The sequence below is a fragment of the Oreochromis niloticus genome, linkage group LG9 (genome assembly GCF_001858045.2).
Source record: "Oreochromis niloticus isolate F11D_XX linkage group LG9, O_niloticus_UMD_NMBU, whole genome shotgun sequence".
NCBI classification, from domain to species: Eukaryota; Metazoa; Chordata; class Actinopteri; order Cichliformes; family Cichlidae; genus Oreochromis; species Oreochromis niloticus.
Window position 1 is genome coordinate 22,333,874 of NC_031974.2, and position 18,482 is coordinate 22,352,355.

General features: G+C 41.1%; 2 protein-coding genes across 4 annotated transcripts; both read right to left on the reverse strand.

Annotated features, from left to right (window-relative positions):
• Positions 1 to 88: 88 nt before the first annotated feature.
• On the reverse strand, positions 89 to 5,614 carry si:dkey-73n8.3 (retinol dehydrogenase 12). Its single transcript, XM_003443591.5, has 8 exons — positions 5,445 to 5,614; positions 2,970 to 3,069; positions 2,750 to 2,865; positions 2,220 to 2,375; positions 2,013 to 2,117; positions 1,635 to 1,844; positions 1,063 to 1,255; positions 89 to 254 (listed from the first exon to the last, which is right to left on the reverse strand). The coding sequence occupies exons 1-8, from the start codon at positions 5,491 to 5,493 to the stop codon at positions 152 to 154; spliced, it is 1,032 nt and encodes a 343-aa protein (XP_003443639.2). The 5' UTR covers positions 5,494 to 5,614; the 3' UTR covers positions 89 to 151.
• Positions 5,615 to 5,775: 161 nt separating this feature from the next.
• tnfrsf11a (tumor necrosis factor receptor superfamily, member 11a, NFKB activator) lies at positions 5,776 to 18,482 on the reverse strand. 3 transcript variants are annotated; one of them, XM_025910460.1, is made up of 10 exons: positions 18,441 to 18,482; positions 14,240 to 14,315; positions 13,664 to 13,789; positions 12,834 to 12,980; positions 12,656 to 12,737; positions 12,176 to 12,247; positions 11,908 to 12,026; positions 11,692 to 11,741; positions 10,556 to 11,480; positions 5,776 to 7,797 (listed from the first exon to the last, which is right to left on the reverse strand). In XM_025910460.1, the coding sequence occupies exons 4-10, from the start codon at positions 12,967 to 12,969 to the stop codon at positions 7,514 to 7,516; spliced, it is 1,668 nt and encodes a 555-aa protein (XP_025766245.1). In that variant the 5' UTR covers positions 12,970 to 12,980; positions 13,664 to 13,789; positions 14,240 to 14,315; positions 18,441 to 18,482; the 3' UTR covers positions 5,776 to 7,513. The 3 variants fall into 3 exon arrangements, with proteins under 3 accessions (XP_025766245.1, XP_005471797.1, XP_019218742.1); XM_005471740.4 differs by lacking the exon at positions 18,441 to 18,482 and adding an exon at positions 18,084 to 18,414 and having other exon boundaries at positions 11,908 to 12,027; positions 12,180 to 12,247; XM_019363197.2 differs by lacking the exon at positions 18,441 to 18,482 and adding an exon at positions 18,084 to 18,414.

The window sequence follows — 18,482 nt, forward strand, 5'->3', positions numbered from 1 at the left end:
AAAAATCCTAATGATGTAAGAGTCTAGTAAAAATGGGAAGTCTGTTTTTTCACCCACAAACTGACACACAAGGACACACAGTGCTATATCGGGGATGTTTCTTTATTGGAAGCGGTTACATTTGTCTTAGCCTTCAGATCAAAGGTGAAGTTTATCTCCAGCGGATGCCCAACAGGTGGCAGCTCACAGCCCACAGCTTCAGGGCTGTGCCGTCATCCTGGCCGGCATTGGAGCTCTCTGCTCTGGAGCAGTTACTGTAGAGAAAGGGGTGAATGGACAATACATAAGTACATTGTTTAAGTGAGCTATACATTTCCATCGCTGTAAGCAAAACATATGTTAATTAAAATGTAATCAGCTGATAGTTAGAAGATACTAGATAAAATAGAGACACGATGAGATAACTGTGATGTAATATTTGGTGCATTAATACGTGTAAATTAATCGAACTCCACACTTTCTTCATAGATCATTACATTTCATTACTCATTGCTTCGGGCTGCTTCACCATCAATAGACTCGGTTTTAAATGTATCAAATGTCAGTTATATGTGTGGAGATACAGTATGCAGGAGGCTCGTGCTGAGAGATTTGGAGACTGAAAACAAATAACGCTGTACTTTCTAAGAAAGGCGTCAGAAATGGAGAAATGTGTTCACTTTTCAATAAGAGCAGGCTGGCATCAGTAAGCTGTGATGTCAGAAGTTATTATGGTGTTTATGCATTTATAACATATTTATTATCTAATATATTAGTTATACAGAATGACTCATAGATCTTTAGTAATTACCCATATATGCCTGGATTAAGAGTTATTAGGATGATATCGATGAATGACTCCTTTTGTCTTTCATGATTCTTTAATCACTCCTGTTTTATGGTGATTAAGAAAGTTTTTGTCCGTAACTGCAAATAGTTTCCTCAGTGGTCAAGTTTATGTCTTTGAAAGAAAATAATCCAGTTTATACTCCATCGTTTATAAATTATAGAGCTTAATAAAAGCTGAGACTGCTTAGTTGCGTCACAGTTGAATGAGTCCCTTCTTTTGTGTTTCACACTGACCTGTAGTATCCTCCAGTGACCAGCTGATTCTCAGGAGTGACGGTGCAGTAGATGGTGGTGTAGGCTCCCTCTGCTGGGGTCTTGATCAGAAACCCGAAGTTCTTGACTATATCCAGAAGAGGGCGCCTTATATACCTTAAAATGTCAGTGTTCACCAAGCCCGGGTCAACTGAGTAGGCCGTGACACCTAGAACTGGAGGGATTGGTGTAAAATATTATTTGTCCAACCTGAAATGAAGCAGATCTTTGATAACAGCTTGTAGTTATATATGAGTGGACACATCAGGGAAGTAAAACACCCAGAATATATAGTTTCACTTGATTTAGAAAAAAAAAGTTACAGAAAGACTTGACTCATATCTGGGAAGAAATGATTTGCTGGGCAACAATTAAGTCTTTAACACAACTTATTTCCCCGTGCTCTGATGTCGCCCAGAGCGGTTGTGGTTGAGGCATGGGACTCTCACACTGTTAAGATAAGATCCATTTTCTCCTTGCATAAGGAAGGCGAGGCAGACAGGCAAAGGACGACACATAATGACTGGATAATATTTCATTCTCTGCGCCCCTACCCTCTGTCCTTTTGGCCAGCTCTCTGGTGAACAGGACATTAGCCAGCTTGCTCTGTGCATAGGCCCTGAAGTGATGGTAATCCTTCTCCCCTTTCAGATCATCAAAATGGATCTTGCCAAAGAAGTGAGCTGCTGATGACAAGTTGATGACACGAGATGGGGCCGAGTGCTTCAGCAAGTCCAGCAGCAGAAAAGTCAAGAAGAAATGACCTAAATGGGCGGTAGGAGAGAAAACGGCGAGGAGTTTTAAGCCACCACTGATCACATATTTAGCAGTAACAACAGGGGCTGACTGACAACTCATCTGCTCTTTTGCTAAACTCTGTTTCAATCTAACATGTTTGTCATTAACTAAACCTTGTGTGTTTTTCCTCCTACCCAAGTGATTGACTCCAAACTGCATCTCATATCCATCCACTGTCCTGGCATAAGGACACACAGCCACGCCTGCATTGTTGATCAGATAGTGAAGAGCTTTCTCAGCTGTGAAAACAGGATAATTGTCACCACCATCACAGTATTTAGAAGGAAAACAAATGCACGCACTACTCTGAAGTCCGTGTGTGTGTTGTGTGTGCCACCCACTGTTGTAGATATTCTCGGCAAACTGGCATATTGATTTGGTGTCAGCCAGATCCAGTTGCCTGGTGACTACCTTCGCTCCCTTCACCTCCCTCACGATGTCGCAAGCGGCTTGCTCTCCCTTCGCCATGTCTCTGCACGCCAAGATCACCCGGGCACCTAAGGGAGATTAGTTCCTCTTGTTTGCGTGTACATGCACGTTTGACATTTGAACAAGATAGCACGATTTCAACGCATATGTCTGGGCCAGTTTGGTAGTCTTTGAGTCGTGGCAGCATGCTCTGAACTTAATCCCGCTGCCTGCCTTTGATTAACCAGTACTGATACATGAGTTCATTAGAATTATGCATTTTCATCAAATTCAACAGTTTATGTTTGAGTCACCTGATTGTATTTGTTATATTTGCAGGAAGCTTCAAGTTCACAAGTACACTGAGTCACGCAGACGAGAAAGAATATGACAACAATTGTAAAGAAATTTGTTAGTCATCATTGCATTTGCTGTCTTTACGTGTGCAGCGCTGTTTGCTTGCCTCTGCTAGCCAGGTCTTTAACTGTCTCCTTTCCTATTCCATTGTTGCCCCCCGTCACTATAGCTGTCTTCCCATCTAGACGTGTATCTGAAGACCACGTGGGGATGAAGAGAGACCTGTGGAGTGAAGTACATAAAGCCTTTATCTCAAATGGATGGATGAAAAGCCACCTTAAGACTTTTTTCGCCCCCCTTTCTGGTGACGATGTACAAAACCTTACCTGATTGCTTGCATTTCCAAAGTAAAATAAAACTGCGATATCCCTCCCCCAAAATGTTTTCGCTGATGTTGAAAAGTCCCAGAGATGTGGAGGCACAGGACTGAGAGAGAAAGCAAACATGACCGCCTTTTAAATGGTAAGCTGTTGTCAGAAAGAAATACCCCTCTGTTGGAACTCATCACTGGTGCTAATCAATTAAGGTGGAATTTCAAAATGTATCCAAGAAAAGCGTCATATGATTGGTGTATTCAGTATTTTAAAGAATCAAAGAAACAGAGAAGTATTTGTTTAAGAGGTTTCAGCTCAATAATGCGTATCAAACTAAGTATTTGAACTGACTCAGCAAACTAGATTTAAGACACTGAATCTTTATTTACTGTAAAAGGAAAGTAAACCCTTTTCAATTCTAAGGCTTTATAAATCAGGGATCAATAAAAATACAACATCATCCGGGGTTCGAATCCAGGCAGGACTCTGTGGAGTTTGCATTCACCGTCCAAAAACTTAAATGGGGTTAGTTTAATTGGTAATTCTAAACTGGCCGTAGGTGGGATTGTGAGTTTTCGCCTCTCTCTGTGTTATCCCTGTGACAGACACAGAAAACAGACTCATCATAAGCCCAGCAGGATGCCGAGGTCCTGTGGGTGCAAAACAAGCCCAAATAATCGCTCCTCCACCACCATGCTTAACACTTGGTATGAGGCATTTGTGCTGATATGCTGTGTTTGGTTTTCAAGAAATGTGGCATTGTGCATTAAGGCCAAACACTCCACTTTGGTTTCATCTGGCCAAAGGACATTGTTTCAGAAGTTTTGTGGTTTGTTCAGATGCAGCTGTGCCAACCTAAGCCATTCTGCTATGTTCCTTTTAGAGAAAAGAGCGTTTGTCCTGCAACCCTTCCAAAAAAGCCATACTTTCCTTTTGAACAACAATGGCCTGATCTGAGTGCATTTGCCGGGATGGCCACTCTCAGCAAGACTGGCAAATGTCCAGAATGTTTTGCAGTTGTGAATAATCTAGCTCACTGTGCTCAGTGATGGACTTATAACCGTTTCCAGACTGATGGAGAGCTTCTTTAAGATCATTCCTAATATTAAACTATAAATTTCCTCCTTGGCATTGTGCTCACACCTGAAGGTTCCACACCAGCAAACAGCCAAAACCCCTGCTTTTAGAGTTGCTCGCACTTACTGTGTGATGCTGATGTATTCATTACAAGCACTTGATCAGCATCACCTGGCTGCTACTTACACTCTCAATTCCTAGGGAAGCATTAAAAGGATGTGTTTAGCGTTTCACACACTATTTCTGCATTTTGCCTTAGTTTGTGTTGACATAGCGTATGATCATATTTGTAGTTCTTTGAGGTTGTATTTATCTAATTTTAAGCTTTGCTAAGGATTGACACTTACTTCCTTTTTTCACATGACTGTATGTAGCTGTATTTAGCTTTTCTCTGAAAGATTTCTTCATTTTCTGCATTAGAATGGTTATTATTACGACTGTCTACTGTGTCGTAGATGTAACAAAATCACAAGAGCAATTTTTTCAATTAAATTTATAAGACACTCGTTAAAAAGATTCTTAGATGTATAAAAATGTAAAAGTCCCACACAGTTTTACATTCATTATGTATTTATCAACTACCATCTGCTGCTTCCATTCAAAGCAGTTCATCATATTTATATCCTCTCAAAGGCAAAATCATTATCTTTGAAGAAACTAGAAACTCCATCTGCTGTCAGTGCGGAGTAACGAATCTCAGCTGTAATGATCTTTTGCGAGTCTGCAGCTGGAATCCAAAACTTGCTTCCACAGGTGAGATGACTGTAATTTCAGCACATCAGCACTGTGGATTTTCTGGTGCTTTCCGCAGGTCTGCGCTGTCACCTGGTTACACCGACTGTCAGGTTATTAAACCAACAGCTGATTGGGCTTTTTCACAGGCCTCGAAAGTGCTGGAGTATAAAAGACAAACCATTTCTCAACAGCCCATTTCCTCTTTTCCAGTGATCTCGATTCCTCTTTTAAAATTGTAATCAAAAAAATAAGGTGGTACACAATAATATGTCTGTATGTCTGTTTAGAAATGCCTATATAAATGCGACAACAGACGCATCTCGTTTCATGTGTTGCTGAAACTGCAAACATGAACATTTATCCATGATTTGTTGTCTTGTTTATCATCTTAACCTGCACTTACCACTAGGAGGCACACTATAGCAACACAAGGTGGTTGCTACCCTACATATAAGTCAAATGAAAGGCTGTTCTCTCACACATGAAAAGAAAAGAAAAAGCTGAAATCATTTAAATGTGCAGTCGGGCTCTGTGTTGGCCAGCCAGCCAGTTCTCATGTAAACCATGTGAAAGCTAGTCATAACTTCCTGTTTTCACAAACAACCATAAAATAAGCTGAGACAAGACGCACTCTTACACACATGCACACACACATACACACATATATAAACATACTCCTGCTGACCCAAACCAGGCCCAAATGAGTGCTGCCAGTTCCTCTCATGTGGTCTCTCTGTGACGCTAGCTGGTCTGACTGCTAGATTAGTTTCTCCTCACAGCTGCTTGCCATCCCCGGGCCTGATGAAAGGCTGCCTGTCTGTCAACACAGGGACAAAGGCACAGAGGCCTTGCCACATGTGTAATTAGCATTGCTTCACAAAGATTATAGATCATCTCGTGGAGATAAATGAAGCCTTGGTTGTGTTTTGTCAATCCCCCCCCTAAAATAGGAAAGTTGACCAAGAGTAACCACAGAATGCAGGATGGCAGCCATCCGTGAAAAAAATTAGATGCAAAACATATTTAATTTCAATCAAAATAGTCTTTCAGTAATTCATTGCAATAGATTTGATTCATATGTACATAATTTTTCTGTTTTTTGCAAAGCTGCATACATATGGCGGGGCTATAAATTAACAGTTCATTAAAACTCCTGTGTGCGCTTCGCCCGCTGTTAATGGCACCACTCGACTTCACAAAATCCACACAATAAACCAATTGACAGCATATTCATTCGTCTTTGAGAAACAGATGAAATATATACAAGCACTGATCACATGTGAAACTTCTGAAATACACACAAACAATCTGCCTCGTAAAATCTTTTTTTTTTTTTTTTAAACAAAACCATTATTATTAACAAACATCTGACTTTTCTTCATTAAGGCCTGGGCATTAAAATCGAATAAAAGAAATCACTAATAGAATAGCTTATCAAATGCATAGCATTTTGTTTCAAAGACAAAAACTGCACTTGTGTTGCAGTAGGGAGAAAATAAAGTCTACAAACAAGCTAAACAAGCATCGTACCAAAACTGGACGTGTCTCTTAAAAAATAAACAGATCCTGCAGGCAAGAAAGAAGAATTCACTCATTGATATGTTTAAAATTCTGTCCAGCCAGATCTTATTGTGGCTTGTATATTCAAAGTTCTACGATACAATTAATAAAACGTATGTTCCACACGGTGGATATTCCGTTACGCAAGTATCAAAATCATCCAGACTTATAAAAGTTAAAAACTAAGAGTGTACAGATGTTACCTAAAGCAAGTAATCAACAGAAATGTGTGGGACATTAAATACTTTGTAACTTCTTTGTATCGAGACCAAGCTGTAAGTTCCATGCAACAATAAAAATATTATGCACCTGCAGTATGAACTTCCACATCCATTTCACAACAAAATTCCCCATCACTGTCTGGAATGGAGGGAGTTTCCATTTGAAAAGGCCTGCAGCTTTTCTTTTTTTTCCTGGGAATAGATTCCCGTGGCAAGATTCAGTGACTAATGTCTGAAATAGGCCAGGTTATAGATGGTTCATTAGTAAGACAACTGTGGAGACACAGAGTCAGATTCCCAAAAGACTGATCTCTCAGTTACCTGACGTATCACTTTAAAATGACTTTACACCATCCTTTCCTTGTTTTTACATGGAAAGCAGACATGACAGGACACATTTTGTTTTTAATTATTACTACAACTTATTTGATGTACACCTCTTAGCCATAACACTAAATCCACCATTCTGCCAAAAAAAAAACCCAACTCTGCTGTGCATGCACATGAGCCCACTGAGGGTGTCCTGTGGTGTCTGGCCAGTGGGTCCTTTGAGTCCTGTGGGTTGTGGAATGAAGCCTCTCCAGATCAGGCTTGTTCTTGCTAACTCAGCAGATGTTTGATTGGTCTGCCATTTGTTATGCCAAGTTGTCAAGCAGTTTTTCTGTTGTGACAGGACACTCTGTCCCGTTGGAGAGAATTCTGTCGTCAGGGGACACCGTTGCCATGGAGGGATGTGACTGATCTTTAACAATGTTTAGGTGGGTGGTATGAGTCAATGGAAGAGGACCCAAGATTTCCCAGCAGAACATTGCATTGTAACAAGATAATCAACATGATTCATTTCAGCTGACAGCAGTTTGATGTTGTGGCTGATTGGTGTAATCAAAAGATAACATAAGCGCCCGGACTATGGCGACGATCTCTGGAGTGACATAAAACATAAAGCAAAGCCACTGGCTGCTTTCACTTTCCCAGTGATTGCTCCTCCATCGCTTCCTGGACTGGCAGTGTCTCATCTTGCAAAGTGCAGTGGGAAATGTAGTCTCCTTGTGATCTCAAGCTGCTCTGAAAAAATGGAGCAGTCTCAGTGGCTTCTTCCTGGACAGGGTTGCCGAAGCCATCATCCCGCTCCACCTCGTCTCTGCTGTGAGACGTCTGGCTGACGCAGACAACAATGACGTCACCGCTAAAGTTCATCACTTGACCGCTGGAGATGAAGGTGGTGTTGTGGTTCCCAGACACCTGACCTAAATAGAAAAGTAACACAGAGGAGGCGTAAATGGTTAGGAGGCTATTTATAGATGATGTCTGAGAAAATCTTTAGTTTCACGTGAAATTCATAAACACTGGTATAGAAGATGCCGATGCAGTAACAGCCTATTGTGAAATTCAACGAGATGTATCGCTATAATTGTAGGGTTGTGTAGGACTTTCGTTTTTCCTGTACAAACAGGCTTCCAGAGCCCTATTTCATGACACAAGTGAAGAAGGGACCAACTGTTGGCTAACCTCATGTGACAAATGGACAGTGGGTGTAATGACTTTGCAGGATGACCACAAAAAGGCAACGGCTACAGAGACCGCCATATCATATCCTTCTCGACATAGTTAGAAGTGCTGGAGACTGACGGAGCTAAGTGAAACTCAAGACCACTAAGGAGAAGCAATTTGTCACACGTTTGGGGGTTTTAAGGATTCAACTGAACAATTTTTAAAAATGTGACACTCCATCCACGAACATCTCAGTGTCTAATCTCCATCCTACAGTTGCCTTCCTTCCAAACACAAACTTGCATCAATACCCTTTGTGCCAGTGCCTGTATATTGTTCACCTACAGAGTTAAACCAGCCAGGTGAATTAGGAAATAAACAGTTTTGTTTTGTAAATCGCATTACACCGCATCAAACCTCTGGTTCCTATTTTCTCCAGCCTCCTGTCTGACTTTCCAGGCCAAACCTCCATGACTCACAGCTTATGTTCCATCTGTTCACACATATGCGCACACACACACACAGACACAGACACACACTACAGTAAATGTAAGAAAATGCACTAACAGGCATTTTCACACCTACACATACACGTCTGCGCTCAAAAGCACATGCAGCCAAAGGCAAACGCTACCACAGACTCTCAAAACGTGTGTGTCTCTTTTTCCGTATCCAATCGCATTTCCCGGAATACCAGTCTGAGAGGGCAAGCTTGAAAATATGCCATTTCACCACAGCTCTGAAAACAATGCTCTGAGGAATCTGCTTGGGTCTTCTGTTTATCCTCTCTCAGTACCACGTTGATCTTTTTGGACACCCAAAAACTGCTCTGACAGGGGTAAAACTGAACACTAGTAAAACCCCTTACTTGTGCACATTTTCTATCAGAATCTGCCTATTTTTTCACGGATAGGTGCCAGCTTAAGTCTTTGATTGTCAGACTAAATGTGGGTCATTAGCCCTATTCAGTTGACGCTCAACAAAGGCAGGCCCAAAATTGCCCTGAGCCGGTCAGTAGCTAATAAATAAAACTAATGTGCACTGGGATGGCTACTGTGCGTGAGACAAGGGAAACCTCTGAACCTTGCCTAACCTTTAAATAGTATAGGCGGGAAGTCCTTGTAACAATTTTCATTACTGCATGATGGGAAACTGTGTTCACTTCAAGCCAGCAAATGTGTAATTAAAGTAACCAGTCATCAGTGAGAGTCCAAAAAAAAGGCTTCACAAGTTGGTGTGTGTGTGTTTTTGTTGGGTTTGAGAGGTTATAAAAGCATTACTCAAGCTGAGCACATCTTGGTTCGATTAAAGCTGCGGTCACTTTGCGCAACCCTATGGAACTCTGGGTAAACAGGAGTTTTGTACTGTAGATGGCATACTCGACACTGGTGCACACATACACAAAGAGCAGTGTTTGTTAAGAGTGCGGTTCTGGTGGTTCACTAGCACATCAAACACACACACACACACACACACATATCTTTTTCCTGCTCCCTGTGTGGCCCCGCCAAAATCCAGGGTCAGATTATCAATACTGGCTTTAATAAAAGCTATTTCTTGGAAACAATCACACAAATGGCATATTTTTACGCTGAGACCAATCCTCTGTCTATTCTGTGTTCGGCTAATAACGTTTGAGCTCGAGCTGACCACCGTCTCTATCAGACTGCTAAGATATTACTGCTTTTATAACTAACCATAACCGCTAGGAGCTCGAGGCACAGAGAATAAATGTTTCCCATAGATTTTTCTCTTTGGCAGGACCGTAAGGTCTGTGTGAGAACAATGCATGCTCAACCCCGTGACTGTAAAACTTTCCATTAAAACCAATCTAAATTTCATTCTGTTATTCTTGGTGGCTAGTCCCACCTATGCTGTGGAAAGAGAACACTGCTATGTGGTGTATCCAATCATGTACGGGTATGACCCTGTGGCAACACAATGGCGACTGCCTACACAAACAGCGAACACAGAAATCCACCTGGCAAACACAACTGTGGTCCTGCAACCTTTGTAATGAGCCATTATCCCCATAGCGCACAACCACTGTGCTTTTAGTTTTTAATGACGCTGCTGAGCGGTCACAGCAAAAAAATAGCCAGGAAATAGCCAGCTCCAAAGCAGCTTTTCATTACCCCAAGAGGAGTAAAAATAGACTTGTGACTGTGCGACTCAACTGAGTAATTTTTGCTTAGGAAAAAAAAAGTAATATAATATAATATAATATAATATAATATAATATAATATAATATAATATAATATAATATAATATAATATAATATAATATAATATAATATAATATAAGCTTATAGACAAAAGTGTACATTAATTTTAAAAGCCATAATTCTGTCCTGTGAACACTTGATGATTACTATTAAGTTACTATTATTACTTAATATTTCACCTCCCCCGCTTCATAGTTTGGAGCTAGTACCTTATCAGTTCTTTTTTTCCTTATCATTAACATTTTTTTTTTTGGCTTCTTATATGATCAGTTCTTGAAATTTCATGTACCTGAGGTAAGATTTGGATCAGCCAGCTGACTCTGAAGGCTCTCCGGCGAGCACTCCAGTTCTGACTCCTGTGAAGAGAGCTTGTTGTCTCTGCTGTCCCCACAGGGAACTCCCTGGTCTTGCTCTGGGCCTGTGGCTTCAAGAGGCTTGTCCATGTAGAGCTCTCCAACAGACGAGGATGGCAACAAGGGGGTGACCGAGGTCATCGCAGAGGTCGTACTGTGTTCTGTTGATGTGGAGTCTGTGCTCATCAGTCTGTACAACCCCTCCCATTTAGTTGGCGATCTATCTTTCAGGTGGAATTTGAACTCCGGCGACATCTGGGACAATGGCAGGTAGAGTTCAGGAAGCGGACTGGTTGAATGGACGGCGGTGGAGGTGTGAAGGAGAGGAGGAGAAAGAGAAACAAGCGGTGCGACACCTGACTGACTTGGGGATATTTTCTTGAGATTTCCATCTTTAACCTCTTTCCCACTTCCACCTCCATCCCTCTCTCCATCTAGCCCTCCACATGAGCACGATCCCGGTGTTCCAGGGCTGACAGCCTGGCTACAGTCCTCATTCTCCCCTACTTCCAGGGGCTCGTGGACAGGAATGACACACATGCAAGAACCTGTCAAAAGCCGGGACACGCTCACGACCTCTTCTTCTTCCGACACCTCTTCTGGTTCTCCAGATCCTTTGCTCTGATCCTCCATTGGCGTTTTACTCTCAGTCCCTCCTTTCTCTGTCATCTCTTTTATGAAGGGCAGAGAGATCTTTACATCAGGAACAGAGATGGGCAAGGTGCACGAGGAGTGGTCAGCGGGGCTGGAGGGTGCTTGGTCGATAAGTTTGGTCACCTCACATGGTGTGCATTTTGGGGCACCAGAACCTCCTCCTATTCCTCCTCCTGCTCCGCTGTGGTAAAGAGGAGCCAATGTCTCCTAGAGTGAAGAAAACGATAAAAGAAGAAATTATTGCAAGTATGCACGTAAGATGATGTTAGATATGTACAGGCTCTTTGCTTCAATGGAAAAAAATTTGTCACAAACAATAGAAAAAGTAGATGAAACAGCTCGCAATAAGTTTAGTTTCTATATGTATTCGGTTTTGTTTGGGGTTTTTTTTTTTATTCTAACAGAAATTCCACCTTACCTGTTGTATCCGGGTCCTCTTCAGATTCTGGACACAGGATCGCAGATTTACTAGGAAATGAAACAACAAGATGTAAGTACTGAAAAAAAGTGCAGGAAAAAAAAATGACACAGTATTTATGAAAGTAAAAGTTCACGTTTTTGTGCCAACGTCTACATCTATGTTAAAGCAGTCATACAGGCAGAAGAGGAAGGTTCATAGAGGATCTCGACCTACCGGAGAGCAATTTCATTTTGTCCTTGTAGCAGAAGAGAAGCAAAATGAGGAGACACAGAATGATAATGATTGACAGGACTGAAACTATCACCCAGGAGGACATAGGAATGACCGTTTCACCTGTAAGAAAGACAATTATTGAGCTTGCTTTTAGTCTACAGTTTTTTCCCTCTCCACATTTAGTGTCACATTTAAGCCTCTAAGTAACAGAAACGATGTTGTCACATGGAAAAAATATGACATTGTATATGTCCGTGTCTTTCCAAACTCACGTGGTCCACACTCTGCATCGGCTTCAGCACTGCCTTGCTTGATCTCCTTGCTGCCCTCAGCCTTGCAACTGGGAAAGAGGAAGAAGAAGAAGAAGAATATTTATACAATGGGAATGTAGTTAGTTTTTTTGTTTTGTTTTTTTTTAGTTTTCCCTTCTACTCCACATTTTCCTACCAACGTGCTCGACTCGCAGTTCTGCAAAGATAATATCAGAAAGGCAGATGGATAGAGAGGAAAACAAAATTCTTTCTCTCTCCACCGTCATCATCATCATCGCCGATGATCTGTCAGGTCTGGCTGGCAGTGGAAGCTGATGTCTGCTCCAGCCAGGGTTCCAGAGGAAGTGGTGAATATATTACTCATAACCACTGCTGGCTGCCGGTAGGGACGGCTGCCCAACTGCATTTTCCCTTCACAATATGTCAAAAGATTCCAGGCTAAAAACATGTGTGTGCACGTGCGTGTAAGCGCTTACTTTGTCCACGGTTTGCACGGTTCGTCATCGTCCTTATCAGAGAAGAATCCTTTTGGACACGGCTCACACACCTTCCTCTGATCTATAATTAACAACACAAATCGTAATCTCGGATTTACAAGTTGTTTGTAGGGACTTGTTATAAATGGGGGACGTTCTGTGTTGTGGACTTTCTCACCATGCTTTGTCTCAAGTCCAAGTCCCGGTCGGCAGGTGGGTATCTTCTCACAGAACTCACAGTTGATGGGGTAACACTGGAAGCCACTAACACAGCGACATGGCTCCTCTTCTATCAGGTTTCCATTATTTGTCATAAAACCCGACTCTGTAGATTTAAAAGAAAAAGACAAAGGTACAAATGAGGCCACATTAAAGTTGAATGATAAAAGTTTTAGCCCTTTTTGGAGGAAAGCCTTCATTATTTCAGCAGGACAATACCAAACGACATGGGGGGAAAAAAAAATCTGACCTACTGAAAATATCTGACCCATTATTAAATGAGGCAAACAAAGACCTTAATTGTTGAACAGCTTAAAACTTTATTGAGAATGAATTTAGCAAAAACGTTCAGATTTTTTTTCGCCAATATGCTCCCCGAGTCCTCAAAGTCATATGGGGAGTTTTAAAAAGACGAGGCGATCCAACACAGCAGTAAATGGCAAATGGTCTGCACTCTGTTAACGTTTACACAGCTTCATGAGTTTTTGGAAAAGGGGTTGCAAAAAAGAAACTAAAACATTAAAAACATCAGTTTAAAATTAAATACTGTTGACTGGAGAGTATTCTTTTATGGTGTAGCTGTGACTGTAGAGCATGTTTGGAAAAGTTGTTTGATCTTTGTTCTTCAAGTAACCACAGGTTGCCAAATTAATAAGCAAAACATTTTTATAATTAATTAATTTTTTAGAATTGAAATTTTTAGAAATCAAATGAATGGTATTTGTAACAAGTAAGTCGTGAAAAATGTATTTAAATGTATGGAATTGATAAATAAATGAAGGTACTCACTCGGATCACAAAACTTCTGCTTAAGACAGCGATAGGCATTATTCAAGCTGGGTTGATATTCCCCGTGATTGCATCTAAGACATACAGTCTGATCGGTATCAGTGCAGTCTTTAAACACATATTGGCCTAGTGGCAAAAAGAAAAGACAATGGGTGTTAGGCAGAGGATTTAAGAACCCAGCATATATAATCACAATGACACAGAAAAGCCTAATTAAATAGAAGAAAACAAAAGAGAAACTGATAAAACCGGAGCTCCCTTCTTCTTTTTAAGCAGTTGATATATTTAGCAGTTTGTGTGCGTGTGTGTGCGTGTGTATCCACGCATTTGTGGAAACACATGGACATGTCTGTGCCCATTTAAGCCAAAAAGATCTGCTTTTAAACATCCTTCCTCTTTTACTTTAGAATATTTGTGAATGGAAAGCTATTTTTACTTTATGCTGACTCCACAGAGGAAACCAGATATGCATCCACTATCTGTGTGTGTGTATGTATGTGTGTGTGTGTGTGTGTGTGTGTGTGTGTGTGTGTGTGTGTGTGTGTGTGTGTGTGTGTGTGTGTGTGTGTGTGTTACCTGGTTGACACTTGTTGCAGCATTTGGAGTCTTTTAAGTATTGTGTTTCTTTACATTGAGGTTTGGAATCTGCGTTCTGTAATGAATGAAGACAAAAGATAAGTTTGTAACAGTTAGTAAGAGGTATAATGTTTGAGTCAGGACCAGGATGGTAAAAACATTTTCAAGACATGCCCAGAAATTCTTTCCATGCTCTCAGAACACCTGAGCGCAGCTCTGAAGCCTCCAGACCAGAAAAAACAAAGTCCACATACACAACAGGGAAGCAACAGGAATGATATAATATCCATTCTGGCTGACATTGAATAATTAATCACTTGCAAATACTCTCCTAGCCGTCAGTTCTGTGCTGTAAAATAAGAAAATAAAGATTATTTTATAAAGACTAGATTTCTAAAGGCCTTCTGTTCTAACAAACCACTATGCAAAGTTTCCTGCTGTCACGCAGCTAAACACAGCTCTCAATCCAGAAAGCATGGAAACAAACTATGAAACATCTTTGCATCTCTTTATAAACAATAAACGCTCTATTGAAAAGGTTACTTACTGTACTGACCTCCCAGCCACTCTAAATTAAGGGCTGGAGAAGTCCTGGCCACACTGCTGAATTAGACAATTTGGCTGTTATAACAGAAATGATGCCAAAACCACAGTGTCTATATATGAATGTAGAAAAATACAACCTATAGGCCTGCCTTGACTCTGACCTTGAATTGACCACCATCATTTTGTCATTCAGTATAAGCTTCATCTTCCTTACTACTAAATACTGTAATTTGTACTGTAATTAAATTGCTGGTGTTGCAGAGGTTCAGAAAAGCTTCGCCAAAGTTTTCCTTTGGGAAGCATATTCACAATTTCTTTTTGTTCATTTGATTTTTAATGGAAAAATCCCCGAGCTTACCCCAGCAGTTCAAATATACAATACTGGACTCAACACTGTTTTCACACCCTTCTCATCCTCCCCTGTCTTCTTTCTCACACCTCTGTTTAGACTGTGTCAGTCTTTCCAACTTCAGACCACGACAGCGCAACATGAACACTCTCAAGCTTTTAATTACCTCCACTCAGACTCACACATCAGCCAATCTTTGTTTTATAATCTAACCAGAGGGATAATCATACACAGTGCTCATAGCTCAGACCGCAGCACTAATGGACACCATATGCTGCAGGAGACAGAAGTGACAGAAGTAGGAAAGATTCCCATGCTATTAAAAGGCTTGAGTCTTTGTATAGATAGATAGATAGATATGGCTTTTAATATGCACAGCTGGACCAGAGCGCACAGGAAACCAAAGGAATGCCGGGAATTGTGTTTTTGTTACCGCCACATCCAAACATTGGGTCTCAGTTATGCGAAATAATGTGTTTTGATTCACTAAATATATAATGGATGCAAAAGAAAAACAAGTGACCCACCCTATATGATTATAGGTTAACATAATGGTAAACATAGCACATCCGACCTCAGAGCTAACTTGATGCGCTGCACGTACTCAGATATGAAGTTATAGAAAAAGAAGATGAAGGGAAGTGGAAAGCATATGGATGGACAGAGTGGGCAGGACTTGGTGAAGCTTAAGAACAAAGAGGTATTAAGAGTTCCACCCCTTCAGCGACATGTCGCAACTGCCCCCTAGCTGGTTTCCGAGCTGTTTTGTTTATCTTTTACAAAAACATTCACCGCCGTGTGTGACCCTATCAAATGCAGAGCGCATTCCATAAGCTTTCAGCGGACTAGAGAATTTGCATAACGGCCACGGCAGCAACAGGCTCAAAGCCAAGAGAAGCACACTGCAGCTCATAGGCCTCTTGGGTTTTTACTGATTCACGATAAGATGCTGTAAAAGCATATTGCACAACAACTGGATCTTTGTATAATGTTTGCACCTGTGATTAGTTTTTTTCTTAACAGCCATAAAAGCAAATACCCTAAATGCCACCTGCATAAATCAAGACCTGATATCTCATAACTTTGATTATAAACAGAAAAAAGAAGGGACTAAGTTGTCTTAAAAATGCATTTACAAGTAACAGAAGGAAAAAACACAAAGAACAGCTGTTAAATTGGTGGAAACTGGTGACAGCCAATGACGTATGAATAGAAAAAGATGCAAATAATAGAAACACAACCCAAAAATCAAGGACGAGCAGGTGCTGCAAAAAGTTAAAAGAATATGTGCTAATTGCTTTAATGAAACCTGATCCAGAGCTCATAGGCAGTGCACTGCTTTTGAAACCAGAGGTAGTCATAAATCTGATCTGGTACTTGATGGATGGATGGAACTTGAAGACGTAAATAATTATTGGTCAAATATTAAATGAAAAAAGTCAGGGAAGAGGCAGCAAGATGTTGCTAACAGATAACTGGAGAACACGAGTGCATACAAGTAGGGATGAATGCATGACTGGCTTGAAAATCTGGTAAATAAAAAGTTCAGGAGCCTTGTTTGTGGGCAGGCGAGCAATAAACCCAACAAAGCACAGTTCTTCATGATATATTGACTTTTAAGCTCTGAACATCTTGAAGCAATTGTGCATTGCTCAATGTCACAAAGACAGTTTGAAATGAACTCGGAATGTATTGGATGAAGTGGTTGCAAACCAAGAAAAAGAAGGGGAATTCTTTGGGAATAGTATGAGTCAGTAATGGCAAGACCATGGTGAGAACAAACCAAAGCCAAGGGTTTGCAATGTCACCTTAAAACGTAGTTGAAAAATATTCCATCCCTCCTATCCAGGCAACTGTCTGTATCATGTGTTTGCTTTCTATTGCCACTGCTGCTGATAAAACTTTGACTTATTTCATAGACTTTTTGGGGAAAAGAAAAAAAAACTATATATTTCTTTTGCGCAGTTGCCTCCCTGGATCACTGCATTGACAAGTAAAATGCCCCACAAGCATTTTCTCTTGCAACACACCTCAGGAAAGAAGAGCGTGCGTTCCAGTCAAAGTCATGCTGATGCTGGCTTACGGTAATGCAGGCACACAGGCAATGATAGATCATTGGTGCCCAACAGTCCCACCACTCCAACCACATCTCATAAACTTCTCCACCTGGACAGCGTTAGCTGGTTGTACTAAACAACGGCGTGGACAACAACATGCCATCGACTATATTCACTCTCCCCTTCAAATTACTGTGGCAGTGCATCAGCTGAGACATTAGGTCATTTTTAAACTCTGTACATCTAATTAATAGGGGATTTTTAGTGTGTGCTTCTGAGGTATGTTACGAATAAGGCTACGATAAAACTGAAACCAGGAAACTACAAAAAATATATGTAAAAGTTGGTCGCGATATGCAAAATAGAGATCCTGCTGTGGCCCCTGCACCACATTTTTAAACCTAGCCTCTGGCGGATCTAATGAGGTTCCTGATGAGCAACTTGGACGTGGAAAGAATACTTGGTGGAGGGAGAAGAACGTCCAGTTGCCAGCGGCTTTTCTGTGGTCAGAGCAGGGGAGAAGTGGCTTCGGCCCAAATACAGCTGTTTCTAGTCAGTGTCTGTGCGTAAAAAAGAAAAAAAAAAACAAAAAGCAATGTTCCCCACATTTCCTTCGTCCCTCATCTGACCAGTTCATGCAAATCCTGGTGTGTTGACACATACTCGGGTTTACTGTTACATATCTTTTGCCTAAGATAACTAAACCACTGTTAATCTCAGTAGGTACTTTAGTATGAACTTTCTCATTTAAAGGGACCCCGATAACCAGAGAGAAGCAGTAAACAAGAGACCTACAGGCTTCAAAGGTGACCGTCAACTCATTTGATATCAACTTCTTAGCTAATTAATGGGGTAAATTTTTATCATTAATAGTGGGTAAAACGCGTTTTACCTGTGCGTAAAAGGTGACAAGGACACACGTAATCCAGCCGCGGAAAATCCAGTTTGTAGAAAAATTTAATCTCATCTCTACTGATTTACAAAGACGACTTCTGAGGCAAACTTTTCTTTATTAGCCAATAAACAAAGATCCGATCCCCGGACTCTTTAAATGTCCTCACTGCAAATCAATTCTTCTTGAGTGCGTAAATGTGGTTGAACCTCCAAACATCTCACTGGACATCGCGACTTCATTCCCGGTTAGACAGCTGCAGTTCCCCTGCCCGCTCCTCTCATCTTGCTTCTGCTTTTCACCCACGCGTAGTGAAGAGAGTTGCATGCAACAACTTGTAAAAAATGAGTGACTTACCGAGAGTGGACTCCTCCCACGTTCGTACGCAAAGAACGGTTC

Coding starts and splice junctions, on each gene's coding strand:
- tnfrsf11a (XM_019363197.2), bottom strand. CDS start 18,158: ATGAGATTAAATTTTTCTACAAACTGGATTTTCCGCGGCTGGATTACG. Junction 11,742..11,907: donor CAAAATGAAATTGCTCTCCG/GTAGGTCGAGAT, acceptor TTCATTTCCTAG/TAAATCTGCGATCCTGTGTC. Junction 11,481..11,691: donor AGAGGACCCGGATACAACAG/GTAAGGTGGAAT, acceptor TCTTCACTCTAG/GAGACATTGGCTCCTCTTTA.
- si:dkey-73n8.3 (XM_003443591.5), bottom strand. CDS start 5,493: ATGAGAGGAACTGGCAGCACTCATTTGGGCCTGGTTTGGGTCAGCAGG. Junction 1,845..2,012: donor GTTTGGAGTCAATCACTTGG/GTAGGAGGAAAA, acceptor CCGCCCATTTAG/GTCATTTCTTCTTGACTTTT. Junction 1,256..1,634: donor GCTGGCCAAAAGGACAGAGG/GTAGGGGCGCAG, acceptor CAATCCCTCCAG/TTCTAGGTGTCACGGCCTAC.